Raw genomic sequence first — 26930 nt, 5'->3', positions numbered from 1 at the left:
GGTGTGAACTGGCCAGATCAGACATGGAACAGGCCAAAGCTTCCGTGCCAATCAGCAGTGGCATTAGTTCATTGAGTGATGACCACACACCCCCTGGATGAAATGGTAAGGAAAGAGAAGGAAATAATCATTTATGTAGTGCTTACTATCTGCCAGGCACTGTGCTAAGTGCTTCACAAATTTGATGTCATTTGATCTTCACAGTAACCCTAGGAGGGAGGTGCTACTGTTATCTCCATTTTACAGTTGAGAAAACTGAGGCAAACGAAGATTAAGTAATTTGCCCAGGGTCACACAACTAGTCAGTGTCTGAGGCCAGATTTGAATTTGTATTCCTGGTTCCAAATCCAGCACTCTATCCTCTGTTCTACCTAGCTGCCTATGGAGACATAGGTTAAACAAACAAACCAAAAGAATAGAGCTGGAATTCAAACTTAGGACCTGAAGAATTATGGAATGGAATCTTTTGGTGGGTAGGGGTGTTGGGAGCTGTAGCCATATACATCAATATACACGTAGAGGTTACATTTGGACTCTGTTCTATACCTGTGTATAGGATCGTATACATGGGCGTTTATATATGTGTGCGTGTGTATATCTCTGTGTGTGTACAAAGCTGTGACTTCCTCAATATAGAGAACTCTTGGTGTGGAAACTCTCACACTAAGGCAAATTGCAATTCATCTCCTATTTATAATCTTCAAGACTTGTTTGGGGGCACTGAGAGATTGTGGGAATTACTCATAGTCAGATAGCTAGTATGTATCACAGGAAGGACTTGAACCTAGAACTTCTTGACTCTGTCCATGATACTACATGATCTCTTTGTTTTTAGTATTAGTAAGAGAACATCAGTAACTGTTAATTATCTTACTGCTGGTTTGTCAGACTAATACTGCAAAAATTTCAGTAACAACAAAAATGACGACAATGTTAATATCACCACTAAACCTGTACTCAGTCTTTACAATAACTGGACACACTAGAATGGAGTAATAAAACACAGTGAAGTTCATTCTCACCGGGAAAGTAAAAGTCCAGGATAGAAACACTGGCTGATTAAAAATATGTATTTTTGTGAAAAAATATTACATAACATCCAATAATGCTAAACTTGTAATTTATCTGTTTATTTAAAACTTACAGCGGCTGCCATCTTGAGCAAAATAAATCAGTCTGTGGATCCTTGTGAAAACTTTTTCCAGTTTGCTTGTGATGGCTGGATAAATGATAATCCAATTCCAGAAGATATGCCAAGCTATGGAATCTATCCTTGGCTGAGACGCAACGTTGACCTGAAACTAAAGGGTGAGTTTCTCCTGGATCTTGGGTGGTCTGCTTTATAGGGGGAATGTTGACCAGATAAACATAGTTTCTCTTTTCTTCCTTGTTTTTCTGTTATACTCCATTTACATTTTCCCTTTTGAAATCTTTTTCTTCTTTCAAGTCCCGGTTGAGATGTTGCTTCCTTAACAAAACCTTTCCTGATCTTGTCAACCATCTGAAAGCAGCATTTTTCTTTTGCATATTTCTGAGAGTCTGGACTCATCTTATGCCTTATGGCGTTCTTGTATGTGTATGTATCTTATTTTCCCATGAGACTGCATAACTTTGTACCTCCAGGGTTCTAGGACAGAGTAGGATCTTAAAAAATGTCTATTGAATGGAATTGGTTTGGGGTTACTGATTTAATAGATGAATTTCCTGAAATGCTCCTTTTAAAAATATGTAACAACTAAAAGAAGGTATATAGGTCTTCAAACATAGGCTAACAGACCACTTAGAATAGTGGATTTTAGTTGGGTTTGGTTGCTTTTGGGATGGCTGGGGCTGCTGGATCACTCAAGCTCAAGGGTTCTGAGCTGCACTAGGTTCTCTAATCGACTGGGTATCTGAATTAAGTTCAGCACCAATATGGGGAGCTTTCTGGGAGGGAGGGGCTACTAGGCTCCCCAAGGAGTGGTGAACTAACCTAGGTTGGAAATGGAATGGGTCAAAGCTTCTGTGCTAATTGGCAGTGGGATCAAGCCTGGGTGAGATAGAGAGATCCAGTCTCAAAACAGAAAAATAGGATAGCAGATTTAGAACTGAGAGTCATTAGATATCAATTAAGTGATTTTCCAGGGTCACAGAAGTAGCAAGTAATAGAGCCAAGATTTGAACTGAGGTCCTTTGACTCCAGATACAATACTCCTCACCACTGTACCTTTCCCCCTGGCCCCCACTTTTGCTTTAACTGGGAATGTTACAGAGAGAATTTTTTTCCAGGTATGGGTTAGAGTAGCTGGCCTTTTCAACTCTCAGTGGAATAGCAGTATATGATCTTATGAGTAGTCTTTGTTAGTTTTAATGACTAGTGACCAACGACTATGATTTGTATTTAATTGGGGTTCTGGGACAATGAATCTGTGCAACTATATGAGAATCCAATAAAGCATTATATCCGCATTTACCTCATATTCAGTATGTGATGTCCTTTAGGGTAAATAGTGCCTCTTACTTATTGTCTTCTGGTTTCTCATGGCTTGCAAAATGTACTTAACACCTCATTATGTATTCTTGGAGTTGTAGATCGGGTTTTTAAGAACTCTGGATGACCTGAGTGAGCATTTGGCAGTTGGTAAACAAGATGCCTGCTCATATGGTTCTTGTTAAATTATGAGATATCCCTGGGGAGCCCTCCTCCTCTGATATGTACATTTATTATATTTATATAAATACATGTAGCACTTGGGCACCCCTTCTCACACAAAGGATCCCAGAAAAAGCTATTCCAAGTTTTAGGTACTTTGTGGGTCAGGACACCCACTCAAAACCATAGCTCCCTGAGTTCTAACCAATGTGTTTATTTTTATCTGACAGACAGAGTTCACTAGTTCAAAGCAAAAAAGATTGAAATAGAATGCAAATACAATGATATTCCCAGAGCTTACTACCTTACCAGTGCAAGAGGGCATACATATTGAAGGGAAGGACATACAAATTTCTATAATGCCTACAATGTGCCAGGCACTGTGCTAATCTCATTTGACAGAGAATACATATGACCAGGAAATACATATTTAGGGTACATCTGTAAGGAACATGTATAACCATGGAACATATTAGGAGAGGCACACGCCAGGAACTCATATGGTTGGGACATAAATGAGGAACACATACACACACACACACACACACACACACACACACACACACACACACACACACACACACCGGGATATATGCCAGGGTAACTCAAACATTTGCTACTACAGGACTGCCATTGTTGTTTGGGGATATCTTCATAGACTCTCTGTTGCTCTCTGATGAGCATCATGTCTCTGTTCTCCACTGACTGCGCTGTCTCTGGGTAGATGTTACATCTCCTCTAGGCATTGTGTTGTCTCTGCTAGCCGTCTCTGGTCATTGAGCTCTTGAACTCTGCTACCATCTATAAGGAGTGGTAGCCAGAAAGCCTCTCTCTGACAAGGGTAGATTGAACTCTTTAGTGCAGTGAACCACCACCCTCAATCAAGGCAGCTTACAAAGGCATGTCAGAATGCCCTAGGACAAGATTGAGTCTATTTTTTGACTGCCTGTGTCTGGTGCTGGTTCAAGGTTCATGGTCCCATGTGACTGAGAATTAAAAGATTGCTACTAACTTCCAGTTCTCTCTTTATGGTGATTGTGTGCCCTCAAGCTCCTTTTTGGAGTGCCAAAAAAAAGCTCCAGAGGAATTATGTGGAGGCTAGGATTATAAAGATCAGCCTAGAAGAACCTCTTTGTCATGCAAATGACCATAGAATCATTAATTTAGGGCTGGAAGAAATCTTAGAGACCACTGAGTCCAAACCCTCTCATTTTATAGGTGAGGAAATTAAGGTTGAAAATGTTAAGTGACTAACCCAGAATCATGCAGTCAGTCAGTCAGTCAACTAGAATTTCTTTTTTAAAAAATTTTAAATTAATTATTTTTAGTTTTCCACATTCACTTCCATAAGCTTTTGAGTTTTAAATTTTCTCCCCCTCCCTCCCTTTCTCCCTCTTCAAAATGGCATGCAATTTGATATAGGATGTACATATACATTTCTATTAAATATGTTTTCATATTAGTCATGTTGTAAAGAAAAATTAGAACCTATAGGAAGAACCACAAGAAAGAAGAACCAAAACAAAACAAGAAAAAAAAATATCTAATAGTGTGCTTCGATCTGCATTCAGACTCCATAGTTCTTTCTCAGAATGTGGATAGCATTTTCTATCATGAGTTTTTTGGAGATTTCTTAGATCCTTGCATTGCTGGGAAGAGCTAAGTCTATTAAAGTTAGTCATCGTACAACATGGCTGTTACTGTGTACAGTGTTCTCCTGGTTCTGCTCACTTCACTCAGCATCAGTCGATAACAAGTCTTTCCAGGTTTTTCTGAAGTTTGCCTGCTCATCATTTCTTAAAGCACAGTAGTATTCCATTACATTCATATACCACAACTTGTTCAGCCATTCTTCAATTGATGGGCATCCCCTCAATTTCCAATTCTTTGCCATCAGAGAAAGAGCTGCTATAAATATTTTTGTACATGTGAGTCCTTTTCCCATTTTTATGATCTCTTTGGATACAGCCCTAGAAGTGCTATTGCTGGGTCAAAGGGTATGCACATTTTTATAGCCTTTTGGGTATAGTTCCAAATTGCTCTCCAAAATGGTTGGATCAGTTCACCATCAATGCTTTAGTTCAACTAGAATTTATTAAGTACCTACTATGTGCCAGGCACTGTGCTAAGCACTGGGGATACAGTGAAAGGCAAAAGGCAGACCCTGTTCTCAAGGAGCTCACAGTCTAAGGGAGGAGCTCATACTCTAAGTCTAATGAATGTCTGAAGCATCTGAATTTAAGTCTTCATGACTCCCAGCCCACCACGGCATCTAGCTATGGATTAGTGAAGTTCAATCAGAGCAAGAGATAAAAGAAGGCAAAGTGATTGCATAATTGCCTTGCACCTTTCTGGCCCACATTCCTAGCTATATTATGTAAACTGGTAAGACTTACCTTTGTGTTATGGGTGTTCTAAGCAGAGACACCTTTCTACATATACACCTACATATTACATAAATATGGTGGGAGGGGAAAGAAAGAGAACGGAAAAGGGGTGGAATATTGGTGATGTCCAAGTGTGGAAATATGTATGGTAGAAATCCTTCATTAGCAGGTGGCTTCCTTTGCAGATGAGCACTCGAATATAAAACGCTATTCCCCACTCAAGGAAGCAGGAAGTTTTTCAGACATGGAACCTAATTATACTGAGAATGCAAAAACAGTATGGTTTTTTTTTAACTTTTTTTTTTTCCAGACAATGAGTCAGGTCATGAAACTGAATCAACCACACCCAGTATGGGTATTGTAGGTGTTGGGAAGCCTCAGTCTCATGTCTTTCTTTCAAGGATAAAGACTGAATATGTTAATATCTCTGGAAAGAACAAGTATTAGAAAATAAGTTAATGAGAGTCATGTTTACATATCTATTGTCTTCTGGAGAGAAGGTGCACATTTCAAAAGTACAAGGGAATCACAATCCCACTTTTCTTTTTGGAGTTGAGCCTCAGTCAATAATAGGCTGGATCAGAAAGACAGTTCTTTTTTTTTCTTTTTTTTTGACAATTGGGGTTAAGTGACTTGCCCAGAGTCACACAGCAGAAGGACAGTTCTTAACCAGGCATGAATTCTAGCTTGGAATCACAAATGATTAACCTATAAAGAGGAACTACCAAGATCAGAGCAATAGATTTGCTAATAATTGTTCTGTGTGCTGGATATCAGTCTAAGTTTAGTCTTCAGCTTTTTCTTCCCTTTGCTTTTCTCCCCCTTAAAAAAATTTACTAAAGGAGGAAAAAAAAGTCCATATGGCTTCTACATACCCTCTGGTAATCATTTTTACTAAATTATAACCATACATAATAAGCTCCTGGAAGGCAGGGACCAGGAGTTTATATATAGTTGTTATATAACTCCTCCCCCCAATCTTATTTATCTTTTTATTTCCTTTAGTGACTAGCACATAACAGGTGCTTGATAATTTAAAAAGAATGGAATTGTATATGATCTCCATCTTCAATAAGAATGGGGGTTAGAAGACATTAAAGGACTTTTTAGGATTCTCCCCAGTAGAACTGAAGTCCCTTGGGGGCAGAATTTTTTTTTTCTCTTTGTAACCCTAAGGCCTTGCACACAGTAGGCATTTACTGGATTGAGATTTTGTTATTCAGAACTGAGTACCATCCTTGAAACATTTTGAAATGGAAGCCTACTATAAATGTGCTGCCTACCTGAATTGAAAATAGAGGAAACATGGCTTTGTGGCTTCACAACAAAATGGAAATTTCTTCTATTCTTAAGACTTTCTGGCATTATAGGAAACTTGTGTTGCCAGGTTTTTTTTTTTTTTTTTTTGGCAAGGCAATTGGGGTTAGTGGCTTACCCAGGGTCACATAGCTAGCCAGTTTTCTTAACAAGTACTCATCTAAATGGCATCTCTCTTTTATTTTTATTTTATTAGACCTGTGATTCCATTGGTCTAGGGATTTCACATTGAGAAAACTCCTTTTACCAGTGAAGATCAGCAGCTTCTCTGAAATTTATAGTTTGTTACTTGGTGGCACTGACTTAAAGTTAAGTGACTAGTCCATAGCCACAAAGCTAGTTTGTGTCAGAGGTGAGATTTGAATCTGACTCTAAGGCCTAATCTCTAGCTACTATAATAAGCTGTTTTCCAACCCTCTTTTTTGTATCTTTATTTTTAAAAGTTGTATTTAATGTTCTTTTTTTTTTAAATTTACATTACAAACATTTCCCAATATTAGTTCTGTTTTCTTCTTCTTTCTACTCCTGCACCTTGACTTCCATAGAACCCTCCTTTGAAATAAAGAAAACGGGATAAACAAAATTAACTGTTGGAGGGACTGAGTGTGACAGCCCAGGCACAATGCCCCACTGCTAGGCCTTCACCTCTCTACCAAGAGGAGAGGAGTGTCTGTCTTCTGGAGTCTTAATTGTTCATTGCATTTTCCTGCCTTTCAGTGGTATTTTTGTTCCCGTTACTGTACTTGTGTATATTGTCCTTTTGGTTTTTCTTCCTTTGCTTTGCATCATGGATTAATTCAAGTCTTGTGTTTCTCTGAATTCCTTGTATTTGCTTTTTTTTTTTTACTGGTTCATTTCTTATAATTAAGTAGAGAGGCCCTGAGAAGTGAATAGAGACCTGGTTTCAGAACCAGGAAGACCTGGCTTTAAGCTTTGCCTCTGATACATACTGATGGTCTGAACTGAGTTAAATCACTTAACCTCTTTGCTTCCTTGGCATCTCTGTAAGAAAATAAATTGCAGAGAAGGGACTAACCTGCATTGGTAGAAGTTCCTTTACCCAGAAGTTCTCTATGCCAATGAAATGACAGATCTAGGCTCTAATCACTATAGTTCAATAATATTCCGTTACATTCATATACCACAATTAATTCAGACATCCCTAGATATTCAGGTCTTTAAAAACTAATGAAAAGTAAGCTAATAATACTGATATTTATTATATTTTTGTCCAGACCAGATCATGTGTGGTCAGCAATTTATAACTTATAGTCTTAAAGAGTTGCCTGGGTCATTGAAAAGTTAAGTGACTTAGCCATTGTCAAACAGATAGTACAAATCAGAAGCAGGACATGAACTTTGATCTTACTGAGTCCGAGGCCTAATCTCTATCCACTCTGTCATGCTGCCTTTCAAGTTCAATAACACTTACTCTAAATAAAGTAAATATTAACTGACACATATATTTGGTATAATTGATTAATTATCATATAAAGCATATACAATGGGAGAATAGATGACTTTTAGAAAGTGTTTTAAGGTTAGCAAATCACTTTATATATTATTTGATCTTTACAACAACTCTGTGCTACCATTATCTTCATTTTACAGATGATGAAACTGAGCCACAGTGAAATTAAGTGACTTGTTCATGGCCACACAGCTGATGCTTGAGGTGGGATGTAAGCCCAATTTTTCTTTATTCCAAGTCCAATAGTCTGGCCTTGGAGTGACACTGCCTCTTGAGAGAGATTTGGTTTATAGTTGATGTTCACATATCTCAGGTTCATTTCTTCAGGTATGAAGAAGGGAAAGAAACATTTTAACAAAAAAGAAAAATCTTCCATTTGATGTAGTTTTCTCAAAATCAGGCCAGCTATTCATGGGACAACTATTTATTTGAAGGAGCCAAAGATGATGATAATGAGCTCAGATTACTGGGTACAGGGACATAAAAGTGGGACTGTGCACCCTGCTGTGTCCTGGCTTTCCTGCAGCCATGGAAGGTAGGAGTGGGCTAGCCCCATGCAGGGACTCATGGTTCTCCTGCCAATAGCTGTGCACTTGATGTTTGTGCCCCGTACCAGAGACAAATCTATTTGATTTTCTGTGTGTGTTCAGATCATTCCTTTGGCCCCTACTGTTTCTCCCTTTTTCTCTTCTCTTTGATATCTGCTGTTGTTTAGTTGATTAGTTGTGTCCAACTTCTTCTGATTCCTTTTGGGGTTTTCTTGGCAGAGTTACTAGAGAAGTTTGCCATTTCCTTCTCCAGCTCATTTTACAGATGAGGAAACTGAGGCAAACAGGGTTAAGTGACTTGCCCAGAGTCATGTAGCTAGTAAGTATCTGAGACCAGATTTGAACTCAGGTCCTCCTGACTCCAGGCAGACAGTCTATCACCATTCATCGCCTATCAATTTTTTTTAAAAGTTGGTCCGATGATGTCATTATTAGAGGAAATTACCTCTGAAGGAACTTCCTGACAATAAGTGTTAGCACCAGTTCTGGAACTTACAGTCTTAGGGAATTGCCAGTGAGAGGTTTGATGCCTTGAGCAGGGTCACATAGCCAATATGAATATGTCAGCATCAGAAACTGAATTCCGCTTGATTCCAAGACTACATCTCTACCCCCTATCCCGTGTTATTTCTTCCTGCCAATTTTTATTAGGAAATGGATCCCTCTCTGGCAGGTAGATGACTTTGGAGGTAACTCAAACTTATATAGCATCTCAAGCTTTAAAAATACTTTTTCTCTTATCTTTTGAAGTTAATGCGATTGTCAACATCATAACTTTATAGATGAGGAAACTGAAGACCAGTGGGGTTAAATGGCTGTTCTGTTTTCAAGCCCATTCCTTTTCCCACTTTAACACACTATCTTCCATAGAAGTATCATGAGGTCAAAAAAGCTGGAGAGAAGTTAAAAAACAACAACAACAACAAATATAAATGCTGGTCAGTGGACAGGCCTGAATGGTTCCTGTCTCCTCTGCTGACTCAGGTGCTCAAATACACTTTGCACCTTGTTTTCATACCTTTAAAAGAGCTGATACCCTTGTCCTCTTCTCAAAGGTGGGAAGAGAGCTCAATATAATCATGCCTGCAAAAGACTAGATTTTGTTATGTAATGCTTTGTAAATATCATACATTTTTAAAAAACAACACACTATGCAATTATTTTTACTAACCCTTAACAGAAAGACTGAACATACCAAAATAAAACACAGTAGCACTGATGAAAAGAATGCCATTTTCTTATGGTTGATTGAAAACACAAAGCATCTACTGTTCAATTTATAAAATAAAATGAATTTTACAGACTCGGCTGATGAAAAGTTGCCCTCTCTTGAAGTCGGCAGCTTGGTTTAGTGAATCCTTTCTTTAAGTGGAATATAGGGCTTAGAGTTCTGCTTGGAAAATAAAATCATTCTTTGAATCCTTCAAGGAGGATGACCAAAGAACACCAGGAGTTTGCCAGGTAAGTGCTTTGCTTTGCTTTATCACCCAAAAGAATAATACTTGTCTTCTTATCAGGACATCACAGTGGCACAAAGCCACATTCTCTGGGGGCAAGCCTGTGAAGATTCAGCAAAATTAGGACTTAGAAAAGCCTCTGGCAGGACTGTGACCATGTAGTAAGGAAAATCAAGCCTTTGTGTCAAATGAAAATGTGGTGTGGGGCAGAGAGGGATGGATTTGGAATTGGAGGGTTGAACCTGGGTTCAGTTCTTAACTCTTCTTCTTATGACGCTTGGGCCCTTGGGCAAGCCACTCAACATCTGGGCCTCAGTTTCCTGATGTGAAAAGTGAAGAAGGCTGTCTAAGCTTCCTTCCAGCAATCTTTAATACTGTGATACTACATAAGAGAAATATGGTGTCAAAGGTACAAAATAAATCATCTCTGATACCAGTTGATGAGAAAGAAGCCCAAGTTCAAGTCAGTGAAAAGTCTGAATTTGGAAATGGCACTCTAAAATAAATAAACACACACACACACACACACACACACACACACACACACACACACCCTTTAAAGAACATGAGAAGAGGGGCAGTTAGATGGCCTAGTGGGTGGAGCACCGGCCTTGGAGTCAGGAGGTCCTGAGTTCAAATCTGGCCTCAGACACATAACAGTCACTAGCTGTGTGACTCTGGGCAAGTCACTTAACCCCATTGCCTAGCCAAAAAAAAAAAAAAAAAGAACATGAGAAGAACTGAATGAACGACTGCAGAATTTGGTCTATAGAGGTCTTGGAGCTGGGGGGAGGATTCATGATGCTATCTGGAATTGCTTTCTCACAAAGCTGAAAATAGTCCTACCAGTAGTTAAACAGGTCTCCTAAAATCTTGTTTATAGTATTAACTTGATTAGCAAGTCATTTTCTAAAACCTCATCCCAGCTCCTGTCAAATGTTTTCACAAGACACCCCATCTCTTGACCCTGGGCCTTTTCACTGGTGGTCCTCCATGCTTGGAAGTGGTTCGCTCCTCACCTCTGCCTCCTGGCTTCCCTAGTTTCAAGTCTTGGCTAAAATCCTACTTTCTACACAAAGGCTTTCCCTGTTCTCCTTAATCTTAGTGTCTTCCTGCTGAAATTATCTCCAACTTATGTTGTATATGTCTTGTTTTTACATAGTTGTTTGCATATTGTCTCCCCTATGAGACTGTGATCCCCTTGAAGGTAGGATTGGTTTTTGGCCTTTTGTGATATCCTTATTGCTTAGCAAAGTGATTGGCATATAATAGGTGCTTATTAAATGTTCACTGATGATAAATTTTGAGGGAAAGGGTACAAATTAATGAGGCCTGACTATGTTGGGGGTTATTTTACTCAATAGTTGAGCTGTAATAGATTGAACTCTCCATCAGCTTCTTTGAAACAATGGAGGCTGAGGTTGGCCTAATAAATATGGGTTTACAAAAAGAATTCTGTAAAACACCTCTTTGGATAGACTTTAAAAACAGCTCCTAATTCTTTTTTTTTCCTTTTTTTTGTGCTTTGAGCCTTTTTGGCAGTTTGATGAAGCCTGTGGGCCCCTTCTCAGAATCATGTTTTTCAATGAATAAAATAAAATACATAGGATTAAGAAGGAAACCAATTATATTAAAATGGTTATAATTTTTTTTTTTAAGTTTGGAGACCCTGGGATTAAGAGCCTAAAAGGAGCTTCCTTTTATAATACAAAGTAGAAAATCAAGTTTTCTGAGCTGGGCTCAGAAGTGAGTCCTCCCTTCCTTTAAACCACAGCCCCAACACCACATTCTCAATGTGGCTGTTTTTCATGTGGCCACAGAGGAAGCAATAAATTGTCAAATTATGCAAACCTTCTTGATGGTTATTGCGTGTGTAGAGAAGCTCTGTGTGAAGATTTGCCTCTGTGTCTCTGAGATGCTTAACCTGGTCTCAAACTGTTTTAGGAGTCTTATTTCCATGTCCAGCTTGCTGACATGGTGGGTGGGGGTGAAAGGGATGTGTGTGTGTTGGAAAAGTAGGAAAAGGAAGAAGGAGAGTGGAGTACTAAACTTGTTTGGAAGCTGTTTGGATTTGATTTAATTCAGGTGATTTGCTTCCAATAAATTAACTTTCCTCCAAAAAACCTGGAGAAAATGTAAAAGCTTCCCTAATGTAGGGTAGATTCTTATTGCCTGAAACTGAAGGGAAAATGGATAGTATCCAATATGACAGCATGGTGGAGTAGACAGATAGAGCCCTGAATTTTGTGTCATTCCTGCTCAACCACGCATTGCCTGTGTGACTCCAAGCAATGTTTGTCTCCTCTTTGCACCTCAGTTGTTTCACTTGTGAAATAGGCTCATGGAGTGGATAGAGCGTTGAACTTAAAGTCCGAAAAACAAATTCAAATCCTGCCTGTAACACTTGCTTAGATGTGGGACCCTGGGCAAATTCCTTAAGCTCTCTCAGCCTCAGTTTCCTCATTTGCAAAATGGGAATAATAATAATACTAGCATCTAATTCGCAAAATTGTTGTGAGGATCAAATGAGTTAACCTCTGTAAATGCTTTGTAAGTCTTAAGGAATTGCACAGTGTGTCCCAAAGGTCTTAGTGCAGGTTTGTCCTATTAAACTTAAAACTGCACTAAGACTTTAGGGACATTCTGTACGTTAGCTGTTTTCAGTAGACAAGATGGCTTGTCGGGTCTCTTTTAGCACCAAACTGATGAGTCTATGTGCTCAATAGTGAGTTAATCTGTTTTCTGGAAGATGGCTTTTGCATAGGCTTATATTTATGAATAGAGCTCTCCCTTCCCTCTTCATGCAATTCCTACACCCTTTCCTGACCATGGCAATGTATTCCTTCTTACTTACTGCCAGCTCCATCTATTCTTTGTCAGGAACAGCTTCATAGAAAGCTACAGGATTTCGGAGAAAGAAGATGGGGATCCTATAGGTCAACCCATTCATTTTACAAGTATGGAAATTGAGAACAGGAAAGGTTAAGTGAGTTGTTTTCTAATAGTCATAGTGCCCTGGTTCCTAATGGCATCTGCTGGCTAATTTTGGAAATTAGCTGACTAATCTTGACAGTAGCCTGTTCAGCGATACTTCCAATCCTCTGAATTATCGTCTCTTTTTTCTGTTCAGTGTAAAGTACATATGCTTCAGATAGGTTGAAATGAAACTTTTCCTCTGCACATTGCAGTATGTTCTTATGGATACTGTGTGCATGTATGTATCCATAGATATGTATGTATATACACATACATATGTATATGCCTTTAAATTACTTGATAGTTTCATTTCAAATAATTCGGCATTTAAGACAAACTTACAAAGGACGTAGTATACTTTTCTTAAAGTCACCTACAGTACTTATTTGTTAGAAAATTTTCACAGATACTACAAAATGTTCCCTAATTGATTAAAATTCATGATATGTCCATAGATATTTATATCTCTCATGCTATCATCTATCTATCTATCTATCTATCTATCTATCTATCTATCTGTCTGTCTGTCTGTCTGTCTGTCTGTCTGTCTGTCTGTCTGTCTATCTAGAAGTATGCTCAGGATTAAAAGAACAAGTTTGGAATGCTTATGGTTTTCCTGACTCTGCTGATAATCCTGATGGACCTTGGCAATGGTCTTGGTAGCCTTGATGATCTGCGTGTCTGAAACAGTACTTGTGTTTTGGGAGGGTTGAAATATTCATTGTCAAGTACTTGATGTGTTTATCTTTCTGATCAAGAGCAAAGAATAAGGGAGAGGGCAGAGAAGGAACAAGAAAGGTAATGAAAATGGAAAGGGAAAGAAGAGCCTCAACATGGTGTAGAAGAAAGAACTCTAGATACGGAGTCAGGCAGCTTGATTCAAAGCCTGCTTCTCCTACTTCATACCTCCATGACCTGTTTGTTTTTGTCCTTGTATTTTCAGTTGTTTTTCAGTCACTTCTGACCCTTTGTGACCCCATTTGAGGTTTTCTTGGCAAAGATACTGGAGTGGTTTGCCATTTCCTTCTCCAGTTCATTTTACAGATAAGGAAACCAAGGCAAACAGGGTTGAGTGATTTGCCCAGGATCACACAGCTTATAAGTGTTGGAGGCTAGATTTAAACTCAGAAAGATGAGTCTTTCTCATTTTGGGCCTGATACTCTATCCACTATACCACCTACTTGCCCAGTTAGATGAAGTGCAATTGTCAAAATAATGTCAAGATTATTGTCAAAATAGCTATACTACCAGATCTTAGAACAGGGCTTGGTAGACAATTGCTTAATAAGTGTCCATTGAATGAATGAAGATTCTTATCTTCTTAGGGTCTCAGTTTACTCATTTGTAAAAATGAAGGGTTTGGAGTAAATGATCTTTAAAATTCTTTCAATCTTTCAATCCTATGATCCTAGAGATTAGTGAAAAAGGGCAATGCTAGGAGGTTTTGGGGCAGTTAGGTGGCACAGTGAAGAGAGTACTGGGCCTGGAGTCATCTTCCTGATTGCAAATCTGACCTTAGACACTTATTAGCTGTATGATCCTGGGAAAGTCACTTTGTCCTGTTTGTCTCAATTTCCTCATATGTAAAATGAGCTGGGGAAGGAAATGGTAAACCACTTCAGTATCTTTGCCAAGAAAACCCCAAATGATGTCACAAAGAATCAGAAATGACTAAAATGATTGAAGAGTAGCTGCAGGGTCTCCTCACAAAAATAGAGTAGGAAAATATTCAGTGTCCATTGAAAAACAGGTATAGGACAGCTATTTATTCCTCTCCTCCACCCCCAAGAAATAAGAAACACAAAAGACTCACAAGCATGCACTGACAGAAAAAACAAACTAAACATGCACTATGAATGTTTATTTACTATTATAATTTCCTGAGATGTTATGGAAAACAGCAGAACAGTTTATGGGGCTGCTGGAGATTGGCCCTTAATTTTTTAAATAATTCATTCTAGATCCATAGCTTGCTTGAAGGCCAGGGAGTGGGGGACAGTCATTCTCTTGCAAGTGGCCAGCTTTTCCAATGCAGAAACTTCTCTGGCTATTAGTCAGTTTCAACTGAGTGATCCAGGAACTCTCCTCTCAAACTCATGAAGTTTCTTCCAAGGCTGGAAATGTCTCTCTCAAGATCACATCTACTATTACCATTTCCTAGAGAATTTTAACTGATATAAAGCCATCCCGAGAAGTGAGAAGGCCGAAAGGGCCCAGGACCTGCCTTGGTCAGTAAGTGATTGTGCTTCTTTCCGGGTGGAGAGACATGGCAGCCTAGGGCAACACTAGTTTAAAATATAAACTCTTTTGTACAGCCTTAAGAATGAGGGCGGTAGGATGTTATGGGCAGTATTATCTTATCGTAAAATGAATATTAATAGCTAGCATTTATATGGTACTTTTAGTTTGTAAAATACATTTTATCATATTTCAGCCAGTTGAAGAACCCTGGAGGCAAAAACAAATTTGCAAATGCTTGGCATGAGACCAATTTGAGGACTCATGGACATCTCAGGAACACTCAAAGATGAAATTGGAGGGACAACAAAATAAATCAAAACAGAGAGGGTTGGGCAATATGACTTTTTTCAACAGTGAGGATGGGGCCACTATCCTTAAATTCTAATATCTTAGTCTGTAATGTAATAATGAAGTGAAAATGCAGTAACAAAAGAGAGACAAGAAAAGCAGACAAGGTATATAAAGGTATATAAATGCACAAGGTAACATAATATTGTGGGACATTGAGGGATCAGTGTTCATGATATCTGAAAGAGAGAAGGATATGAAATGCTTGAAAAAAATCAATAATTGTATTACTAAAAAAACCTGAGATCATCAATAACTATTGACACATGTCTACTTTCTCATTTCTTCATTTTTTATGTGAATTATCTATAGATGTTCAAGGGTATCTTCGATGAAAATATGGCAAGAGAACCGACAGAGTTTAATAAATAATATTCTGTGGCAGAATATGGTTTTTATAGTCCTCTTAACTGACTGAATAACCCTAATGCTTCTTATTTGTTGACTAAAAGAACATTTGACTCAACAGAACAAAATTCAGCCTTAAAGACTCTGTTCTAATAAGTTTACTCCCAGGCAGATTGTTAAGATTGTGTTAAGATTGTCCGAGATTTTTTGGTAGATACAAAAAATAAACTTGATGATTTTTTAATTATTAATATAAAGTAGGCAGCTAGGTAGCACAGTGGCTAGAGTGCTGGGCCTCGAGTCAGGGAGACATCTTCCTGAGTAGTTGTGTGACCCTGGACAAGTTACTTTACCCTGTTTACCTGAGTTTCCTAATCTCTAAAACCATGTGGAGGAGGAAATGGCAAACCATTCTAGTATCTTTGTCAAGAAAACCCCAAACGGGGTCATGAAGAGTAGGGCATAACTGAAAATAGACTGAACAACATCAACAATATAAAATGAGACATAAAATGGGGAGATATATGCTAATCAAAAATTATGTGGCAGTGGCAAACTTTTGTGGATCATGTCCAGCAGAATGCAAATGGAAGAGAGGTTCTATATAGATAGTAAAGACCTTTAAATGATTCCAATTATGAATGTTATAATGCTGATTATGTCAAACTCCAGAATATCACAAATTATATTCACAATCATTCAAAAGAGTTTGATCTAACAATCCAGACTGGAAAAACCAAGCGAGTAAAGAATCTCTGTTGTTCACACTATGCTATGTGGATAGATGGACAGATCATTGACCTAATTGTTGACAGAACATAGATTATAGACAGATACTGCAGAAGGACAATAAGCTAGTCTAGAATTGAGTAGGGGGAAGAGAGTAGGCTGTGTTGCGTTTAGGAAACTGTGCAGTGTTTTCAATAACCTGAGCTTCATCAAGAAACAAAAAAAATCCCTTCTATTTGATGACAAGATATTTCTGTTGACATGGTATGGTTGGGGATAAGGGTTGACCATAATCTTTGGGCAGTAAAAATTGTGTCACCCAAAGAGAAATGGAAAGACATATTTTGAGTTTAAGTAGGCTTCAGCATATCACCAAAGACATCTGTGTACAAGAAGTGGCTTGAAAGATTTTCAAAAGGTGTCTGGCTAGAAAGGTAGGTGGACCTCTTATGTACGGAGAGTTAGAGATAATGGACAGAGAGCTTTATTTCTACATTGGTACCTGCATAATGTTTAGAGACTTTGATAAAGACTAGCAGTATGTTGGGTGGATCCCTGGTGGAAAATTTATGGGAAGACATAAATATAAATTGCATAGGATGAGGAAGCATAGATGAGCTTCTATCTATAGTAATAGAATGTGTGCCTACATCATTGAGATAATATATCCATTAAGATACGGAGGGAAAAAAAACCCCGTAAGTACTCAGATTTGCACAAGTAGCCATGGATTAGACTGAAAAAAAATGACTGAGGAAATCAGATCATTAGTTTTAAGAAGTATGATTGAGGACATACTATTTTCATTTCTTATGCTTACAGAGTTTTATATATATATATATATATATATATATATATATATATAAATATATATCTCACTACATGTACATACACATGTGTATATAAATTTTATTATGAACTTGACAAACATTAACATAATTTCCATGTTTAAAAAATAATAGGAAAGAAGATTATATGTGAATCTCTATTACATAGTTTATTTTTTGAGATTATATTATACATTTAACATGGTAGTTGCAAAACTATACTGCTGGTCACTCCATATCACTCTCTTTATTCCTGTCATGACTTCCTTTTGGTTATCTCTTAAGCCATTTTCACAGCTGGGCAATTGACACCTTCCACAATTTATTTGCAGCGTATATTTCTAGCCATATTTCTCATTTCACTTGTCTATGTACTCCATGTGCCAACTGTCCATCTCTTGACTTTGAATGTTAACATAAGCTATTCCCTCATGACAGGAATGCCCTCTGTTTTAATTTCTGCCTGGTAAAATCCTTTTCCTTCAAAGCTCAGATAAGGCACTACCTCCTACAGGGAGCCTTCCACAATCTCTTCAGCTGTTAGTGATCAAACTCTCATTAAGATTTCCTAAAGGACTTTGTCTCGATCTCTTTTTTGCCCTCTAATTTGTATCATGCTTAGTTGTCTGCTTATCATATCACCCTTTATCCCAAGTAGAATGTAAGGTTTTCGAGGGCAAGAGATATTTCATCTTTGTTTTTGTATGTTGTTGCCATGGTAGCTATTTAGTGTTTGCTGAACTGTATCAAATGGAAGTCTAGAAGGAAGAAAGAACTTGTAAAATAATTTGCACCTTGAGAAGGCTTTCTTAGTTTTCTGGAAAATGGAGAGTTGATCATGATGCCTTTAGTCAGGGCTGGCAGTGTTCCTCAGCTAGCTCTGTTGATATTCGGTTGCAACCATCGACAGCTGAGCTAATTTGCTCATTTTGCTCAATTTCCCCTTTCTCCACCATTTCTGTCAGGGTGATGGAAAAATGTAAAATGTAAAAGAGAGGGCCTGTGAAATGAAAACAAACGGCAGGAGCCCACTATTTAAATTGAGGCCAGCTGGGTCAGCATCAATCTAGAACACCTGAGCAGGAGACAAAGGCAATTGGGTTTTGGCTATCAGAGGTGGGAGCCAGAATTATTATTATCCTTTTTTAAACTATGTTCTTCTGGTGGATGTGTGGGAAACCCTGGGCGAGGAAAGAAGATAGTTTTGGTTCTGGATGATTGCACAGCCACTGAACCACAGGCCGCCCACGGCCTGCTCAGGCCAGAACCACCTCGCTGTTGTCTTCCTGTTCTGCCAAACTTGCCTTCCGAGAGACTTGATGGGGGATGACATCTTTTTCTCACTAGAATACTGCAACTTCATTCTTGCTCTTCTTAAATAATTTCACAGCTTATTCTTTTATTCAAAACATGGCTTCAAAATGCCTGACCATTATTATTTTCAAGGATTGAAATTATATTCTTCAGAAATGATCACATTTTAACTATATGTAATTCCATTATATTATTTTTAGCTAGCCTAAACATAAGCTGTCCTTTATATTTAGCTAGCCTAAAATTAACATCAGTATTCTATTCTGGGGGTATACAAATACTGGAGGGAAGTCTCTAAAATGTTTTAGCAATTGTAATGTTTAAAATATTTCTGAATAATTCATTTATCTTTTACCATCATACCTATAAAAGAGGATCTTACTCATAGTTGTTTTAACATTTTTATTGGGACACACATTCTTTTCTCATTTCAATATAACATTTCACTAGATCACTTAAGGTCTTCATGTGCTAGTAGAACCCTTGTTCCCCAGCCCCCTCAAATTGTAGCCAGGAATTGTACCTGGAAGAGAATGGGCAATGTTTCTTTGCTTATGTAATTCAGCCACATTGTTCTGTGTCTGGATTCTGGTTTTACCCTGTCTGTGTAATTATCATTTTGATGAGAACCATTTTGGCACTAAATTTTACAGTCTAGCTGTGGTGGGGAATAAAAGATTCCTTAAAAGAACAAAACCCAAGACTTATTTAAGTGTTGTTGATTGGCACAAAGGGAAAAAAAAATTTCTTTCTTTGAATCTAGTTTTTTTTTTAAAGTTCTTTCCCATTGTTTGCAGCTTTTCTTCCTCTTTTTTAAAGTTCTCAGGGACTTTGAATTTATTATGGATTCTGCTCATAAGTACAGATTAATTGCATGCCTGTTAATACCACATTAATTCATCATGAGTAATATCACCTATGTATAGCTTTCAATGAATTAGTAATGATGGGCTGTTTGCTTTATAGTGTCAAGGGAACATTTCATGGAAAAAAGGCACTACCCATAAGAGAAATATTAATTATGTTCTGGCTGGATAATAGCTTGTCAGGAAGAAAATATGTTTGTTTAGGAAGACACACCAGTGTTGATGTTTGCACAGGGAGAGACATTTTTTGAAACATTTATAGGCATTTTAATTTATGGAATGAGAAAGGGATTTCTTTTTTCATGAATAAATAAGGAATATAGGGAAACCAAAAATTGTATTAGAGAGAGGTGGGAAGGGGGATTGGCAGAAAAAGAAGATACTTAGTAGTTCGCTGGCTTACATTCACAGCTGGTAAGGCTTCCTGGAGTGAATACTTAGGAGCTTTGAATTGAAATGATTCTGCTACCCGCTGATCTATTTTAAATTTATAGCTAATTCACTAGCATAAAATTTGAGTGATTCTTCCCATTTCTTTTTACCAAGAAAATTATATATATATAATATGCATATGTGTATATGCATACTACACCAGTTAGCAGAGATGTCTTGGGTGCCATAGAAAACAGTTGTTGGGTGTAGTGGATAAAGAACTACCCACAGAGTGAGGAAAATATGTGTTTAAATACCATATCTATCAAGTATTTGTTTTAAGCCTTGGGGGAAATCACTTCAACTTCTCAGTGCCCAGACAGCTCATTATGGCTGTGAATAACAGAGGAGGTGCCATCTGCATTGGTAGAGGGAATTCCCTTCACCAGTGAAATCACAGGTCCATTCTAAAATATGTAGGTGGGCTGCCAGGATCTACTGGTCCTGGCCCGTCCATAATGGCAGAAGTGGAGAAAACAGTCAAAGGGCATGAGGGAAATTGTGGTGGAGCTGCGAGGCCCAGAACTTCTGTGATGTCTTACCCTTGGTCTCCTCTCTTTAGACAGTGGATGTCACGTGGGGGGTTCATGGTGTACCTGATATTGCTGCCAAGCAAACATTCCGCCTCCCAGAGTTGTGAGGATCAAATGAGTTAACGTATGTAAAGAGCTTTTCAAACTTTAATGGACTATTCAGATGCTAGTTGGTATTGTTGTTGTTGTTATTAAAGCCCTTGGCACAAGGGCTTAATTAAAGTAACAAGACCTTTCAGAAGTGGTATAGCATGATTTGTCCTGGAAAGGGTGGTGGGTTCACGCTGTGTGAGTAATGTGCCCTGTACTTGTGAGAGAGTCTTCCCAGGTTCTCTTTAGTTATTTGATTCGAGTCTTTGCTTAGGTACAGTACTGGCGCACAGACATTGAAATTCCCCCGGAGGTTCAGAGGATTGTCAAAGGCATGATGTCAGCTTCCTCATGACTGGTAGGAAGGTGTCAGGAGGGGAGAGTCTGGCTCCCAATTCCTCATTTGTAGATTGGGAAACTGAGGACCAGAACACTGTAGACGAGATAGTTTATTTAGACCCCACACTATGGGTTATGGAGCCAGGAATAGGACTTACTCCTTCTGATACCTAGTCCAGTGAAGGAGGAGTGAAAACAGGGGTTAGTTGGGAAGTGGCTTTTTTTAAGCCTATGTTTATAGTGTCTTTGATGCCGCTTTCACAGACGGGGGAGGAATCAGGAAGTCTAGAGCTCAGATTCTCTAGAATCTCAGGGAATTTGTGGTTACCTACACTTTTCCCTGCCCCCCTCCCTTTTCCAATACAGCAAGAATTACATTTTAATATAACTGATATATATATATATATATATGTATATACATACACACACATATGTGTGTGTGCATGCATATATAGGTGTGTATGTAGATGTATATGTATAAATTTGTGCATGTATATATATACACACAGGTATATGTATGTATACACATGTGTATACATGTACATATATGTACACACATATAGCTATATAGATATATTCTGCCACCTTTCAGGGGACTTTTCTAGCATGGTCTCAGGGCATTTCCTAGCATTAATTTTCTTTTAAAGTAAAATACACTGTATAACCTTCATGCATTTTGGCATAACCCCCTCAACAATAACAATTCACCTTTAAAAAATAAGCTTGTGAGTAGGAGTTGAAAATACTGAGCAGATTTGAGGCAAACAGAACAAGGTGACTAAAAGGGTGGGGTACAAAACCAAAGACTAAAAATACTTTACTTTAGATCCCAGGTGAAACATGCACACACTAATTTAAAATGGAACTAGAGACTGAGAGATTGAGTGAAGGTAGGACAGGAACAGTATAATTTAGTCTGGCTGGCCTGGAGTGAGAGTGGAAGGGTTTAGGTAAAATAGAAGTGAAGGAATCATATATATTATTTTCTTTTTTTATTTGAAAATGTTATTGTGCCTTTTTTTCTTATATCACCAACACTTTCTGATAGACTTCCTCCTCAAAGAGTTCTCTCTTGATGCCAAGAGACACAATTATGAAAAACTAGCTGACAGTGATTGCCTAACACTGTGTACAACATTCTGAACCTGTATTTCACCACCTCTTTAACAAGAGGAGGAGATTTTGTTTTGTTTTATTTTGCTTTTCCTCATCTGCCCTCTGGAACGAAGATTGGTCACTGCAATTCATTTGAGTTGGGTGCCATTTAGAATTGTTTTCATTTACATTATAATTGTAATTATATATGTATGTATATGCCACATTCATACATATAGATACATATATGTATATTGCACAAAATGTGAGTGTGCCTCAACTCTCTTCTTGAAGGCAGTATGAGGTATAGTTATGAGACCTTCATATACTTTACAAGTCTTCGGTCTCTTTCTTTCGTCACATATTTTTCATTATCTTCCTCTATGCACACTTTTACACTAAAGTCATTTTAGTGTAAGTATATATTGATTCAGTTTGGAGAGTCTTTTTGATTTCTTTGTATTCTTTTTCTACCCTACCTCTTAATCCTCTGAAGCATGTTGTTCCTTATGCTGCAGTCATTTGTACATTGGGACATGTCTCATAATGTTTCTTGTTGCCTTTGTGGATACATGACAAAACCAATTCTACCGGTTCCATTTTTTTTCCTCTCTGAAGAGGATCTCTGAGCCTGCCATTTAACTGTAAGATCTTTTGGTCTTCTGGTTTCATTTATAGAGACAATGTCAAGGCTGATTTGACTGGATGCCCCCAGGAGCATGTACGCTCAGTTGCTGGACAAGGATCTTACGTTGTGAGTAAAAAGAGGCAATGTTTACAGAAAATCTAAAACCTATGGTATTCTTGGCACTCTCTGCCCCTTTCGTACTGCTTTGCCATCATCACTGAAGAAGTAAAGGGGACCATGCAAGGTTGAAGTCTGATTTGTGTTTTTCCTTGTTTCGTGAGTGGTTGTGGTCAAAGGATTCATCACATGGTGGCCAATCTACTGGTGATGAGTTTTTCCCTACATCACTAGGTTGGTCCTCAGAAAGCAGACACAAATAAGATACTCAGATTAATCCAAAAAATAGATAATTCACATGAATTTCAGAAGAGAAATTGAACAAGTCACATTGAGGATCCAACCTTGTGAAGTGGGGAAAGGCTCATCACCAATAGAACGGCCACCATATATATCATGAATCTTTTGGCCATGACCACCCATGAAACAAGGAAAAACAAAAACTAGCCTTTAACCTTGCACGGTGCCCTTTACTTTTGAAGTGATGGTGGCAGAGCAGTGGGAAAGAGGCAGAGGTTCCCAGGAATCCCATTGTTTTTAGATTCTCTATAAACATTCACTCTTTGTACTCTAAATGTGAGATCCTTGTCTAGCAACTGAGCATACAGGAGAATTCAATCAAATTAATCTTAACACTCTTATCATAAATGAAACTAGAAGAACAAAAGGTGTTACAGTTAAATAGAAGACTCAGAGATCATCTTTGGAGAGGAAAAAAACTGCAGCTGGCAGAGTTGATTTTGGCCCTCATTGACAAAGGCAACAAGAAACATCATTTTATGGGACATATGGTCATCTTTCCTTGCAGTGTCTATGAAATCAACAGCCCAGATGATTTGCAAGCAAATTCTATTGAACACTTAAAAAACAATTCCTATAAGACATAAATTGTTTGTAGAAATAAAGATAGAAGACACCAAATTTCTTCTAGTTCCAGGGTTCTTAATGCTCAGTGCACATACCTGTGTTTTTTTTTTTTATACTTTGGCAATTGTACTTCATATAATTGGTTACCTAGATGTCTCAGTAGAGAGGGTGCCAGATCTGGAGTCAGGAAGCCTCATCTTCCTGAGTTCAAATCTGACCTCAGACAAGTCATTTAATCCTATTTTGCCTCAGTTTTTTCATCTACAACATGAGCTGAAGAAGGGAATGGCAAACCACTCCAGTACCTCTGCCAAGAAAGCCTCAAATGGGGTCACAGAGAGTTGGACGTAGCTGAACATTAACAACTTAATACAATTGGTTTCTTTTGTTATTCTATGTATTTTTTAATATGTTTAAAAACATGATTTTGAGAGAGGGTTCATAGGCTTCACCAGGTGGTCAAAGGGGTCTATATAGAAAGAGTAACAGCCCATATCTATCTCCACCCAAGAAAAGAAAAAGCAGAGAAAGAAAACTATTAACCAACATCAGTAATAAATTCTGATGCACAAATACTGAATAAAATATTAGCAAAGATGATATCTAATATAGTCCAAAAATTATTCCCTGTGATAAGGTGGGCTTTATATGAAGAATGCTGGGAGAGTATAACATTAAGAAAGCCACAAAAATAATAGATTATATTTATATCTAAGGCAGACAGTGTGTGTCTCTGGGACCTCTAACCAACTACCAAAATAATTTTCCTTAGGCACAGGTCTGATCATATTACTCCCTTGCTTGCAAAATTTTATTTGTTCCCCATTTCCTCTAGGATGAGATATAGACTCTTTAGCCTTGCATTTAAGGCTCTTTACAATCAGGTGACCACCTCCCTTTCTAGTCTTATTTCACATTATTCAACTTCTTGAACTCCAAGTTCCAAACAAACTGAACTGCTAACTGGCCTCTAAACTGAACATTACATCAATTGCATACTTTCATAAAAGATATTCCTCTAGGAATGCATGCCTCATCTTGCCCTCCCAGAATCCTTTTCTTTCTTCAAGGCTGTACTGAGATGCCATGTCTTCTGTGAAGCATACCTGATTCCCCTTATTGTTAGTGCACTTTCTGCCTTCAAATGTGTTGTTACTGTTTAGTTGTTTTAGTTGTGTTTGACTCTCTGTGACCCCATTTGGGTTTTCTTGGCAAAGACACTGGAGTGGTTTGCCGTTTCCTTTTTTAGCTCATTTTACAGATGAGGAAACTGAGGCAAAGAAGGTTAAGTGACTTGCCCGGGGTCACACAGCTCATAAGTGTCAGAGGCTGGATTTAATCTCAGAAAGATGAGTCTTCTTAACTCCAGGCCTGGCACTCTGTTCACTGAACCACCTAGCTGCCCATTCCTTTATAATTATTCCCCGCTACCTCTAAGCTCCTCCATAAACAATCTCTGTTCTCAGTTTATCTCCCACTACTTCTCACATACTTTATGCTCCAGTCAAACTATACTTCCCATTTCTGGATCATTCCTTATCCTCTCCAGAATAGAGTTCTTTTTTTTTTTTTCTATTTGAAATGCTTTCCTCCCTTATTTCTTCCTACTGAATTAATATATATTCTCCAAGACCCACACCCAAAGCCACATTTTATATAAAGTTTTCCCTGATTTTCCCCTCCTGTATCATACCGTTCTACAATAGAATGTGGCCCTTTCCTCTTTTGAACCACTATAACAATTTGTATTTTAATGGTACTTATCACAAAGTTATTTTGTATTTGTGAGTTCCTCTACTAGTTTTTAAGATTATTGAGGACCAGGATCTTAAAGTCTATGGCTCAACTCTAGGCAGCAAGGCAGTAAATGTTTCAGACTTGGAGTCAGGAAGTCCTAAGTTCAAATTCCAACTCCCAAGCTGACAAGCTATGTAACCCTAGCCAAGTCACTCAACCTCTCTCCGCCCTCAGTTTCTTTACCTGTAAAATGGGGATAATAACAGTACTTACCTCACAGAGTTGTGGTGATAATCAAATGAGATAACATGTAAAGTAGACTTTGTAAACCATAACTGCTCTATGAATGCTAGCTATTGTTATTCTTTTTATTATGATATGTCCCACAGAACTTATTGTGGTCCTTGCACACAGCAGTCATTCAAAAAACATTTGTCAAATTGGGTTGAGTGCCCTCCTGATTGTTGTTTAGTATATATGGGACATCATTAACATAGAAATGCCTTTCTAAGGACAGGGCTGAGAATTCTGTTGATAAGGTAAATGATAGTTATGCCCTCTCTCGGTTGACTGCCAAAAACCTTTCTCAGACATCAATAAATACTGGGTACGTAGATGTCCTAGGATTGACCAGAAAGAATGTTTTATTGTAATGCTCTATCTACTATGACTATTTTAGTTCTAATAGCAAGGTGGGCTACCAGGCAATTATATTTATCTATATCTATGTATACAAATATATTCATATATAGATAGAAATAGATATGTATATATACTGCTTATCTGCCTTTCCTAGCTTTTATTGGAAAAATTGGCATGGATTATAACAAGCTTAGCAGGATGCTATAGACATTCTACTGAATTATTAGAAGTGATAGAAATTATTTTAAGAGAGGCTGTTTTCATGTACTGAAAAATTGCATTGGTAGATTTATTTTGATATTCTTCTTTTAAAGTACAATACTAAAATTTCATTTCATTTCTCTAAAGTATAATACTCAATAATAAATATAGCAGACACAAAGTTGCCTTCCATTAAGCTTTCCTTTAGGGCTAGGCAGTTTTACAAAATGGGCCTAATTATAGAGGAAGGGGTATACTTTTTGCATGAAAAAAGAATGTTATTATTTCATACCTTGCAATCTGGCTGGGTGATTTAGAGCTACTTAAAGAGTGCTCAAATCATCTCCTACCCCAATTTTTTCCCCTCAAGCTGATGTGTACCCACAATTATCATTTATAAGAGGATCATGGAAAATAAAAGAAGAAAATAAACAATTCAAGCAGCCTCTCTATCTGTAGGCGTGAGTTTTCCAGAAGAGTGAGAAATATCATCTTTTATTGTCTTTTCAGTATGTCAAACAGACTTAGTTAATCCCATGCTTGGCTGACTGTCTGTCTAAGCAGTTAAAAAGATGAGTGTCACGTAAACCCTGTGAAAGCAGAAAGTTTATAGAATCCATGAAGCATGGCTTAGTTAACTTGAATTTTATTTATTTATTTTTTAATGTGGATGACAATAGGCTTTGCAAGCTGATTTAGATTTTCTAGGTCTGACGCGGCAAGAGTTTAATAACCATGCAGGATAAGTTAGAAAAATGAAATTTCTCAGTACAGTAAATAAAAGGAG

At 37.9% G+C, this 26930-nt stretch overlaps 1 protein-coding gene across 1 annotated transcript in view; it reads left to right on the top strand.

The window, feature by feature from the left end:
* The first annotated feature begins 456 nt into the window (after positions 1–456).
* PHEX (phosphate regulating endopeptidase X-linked) overlaps positions 457–26930 on the top strand; it is a 244431-nt gene continuing 217957 nt past the window's right edge. The window contains exons 1-2 of the mRNA XM_078146134.1: positions 457–469; positions 1147–1308. Coding sequence (XP_078002260.1) covers positions 457–469; positions 1147–1308 — 175 coding nt within the window. The remainder of the gene's footprint in view (positions 470–1146; positions 1309–26930) is intronic.

Source organism: Phascolarctos cinereus, unplaced genomic scaffold, assembly GCF_003287225.1.
Source record: "Phascolarctos cinereus isolate Bilbo 61053 unplaced genomic scaffold, phaCin_HiC Scaffold_726;HRSCAF=1367, whole genome shotgun sequence".
Taxonomy (NCBI): Eukaryota; Metazoa; Chordata; class Mammalia; order Diprotodontia; family Phascolarctidae; genus Phascolarctos; species Phascolarctos cinereus.
The sequence above is the reverse complement of the archived record's forward strand: the minus strand, read 5'-3'. Positions and strand labels throughout refer to the sequence as shown.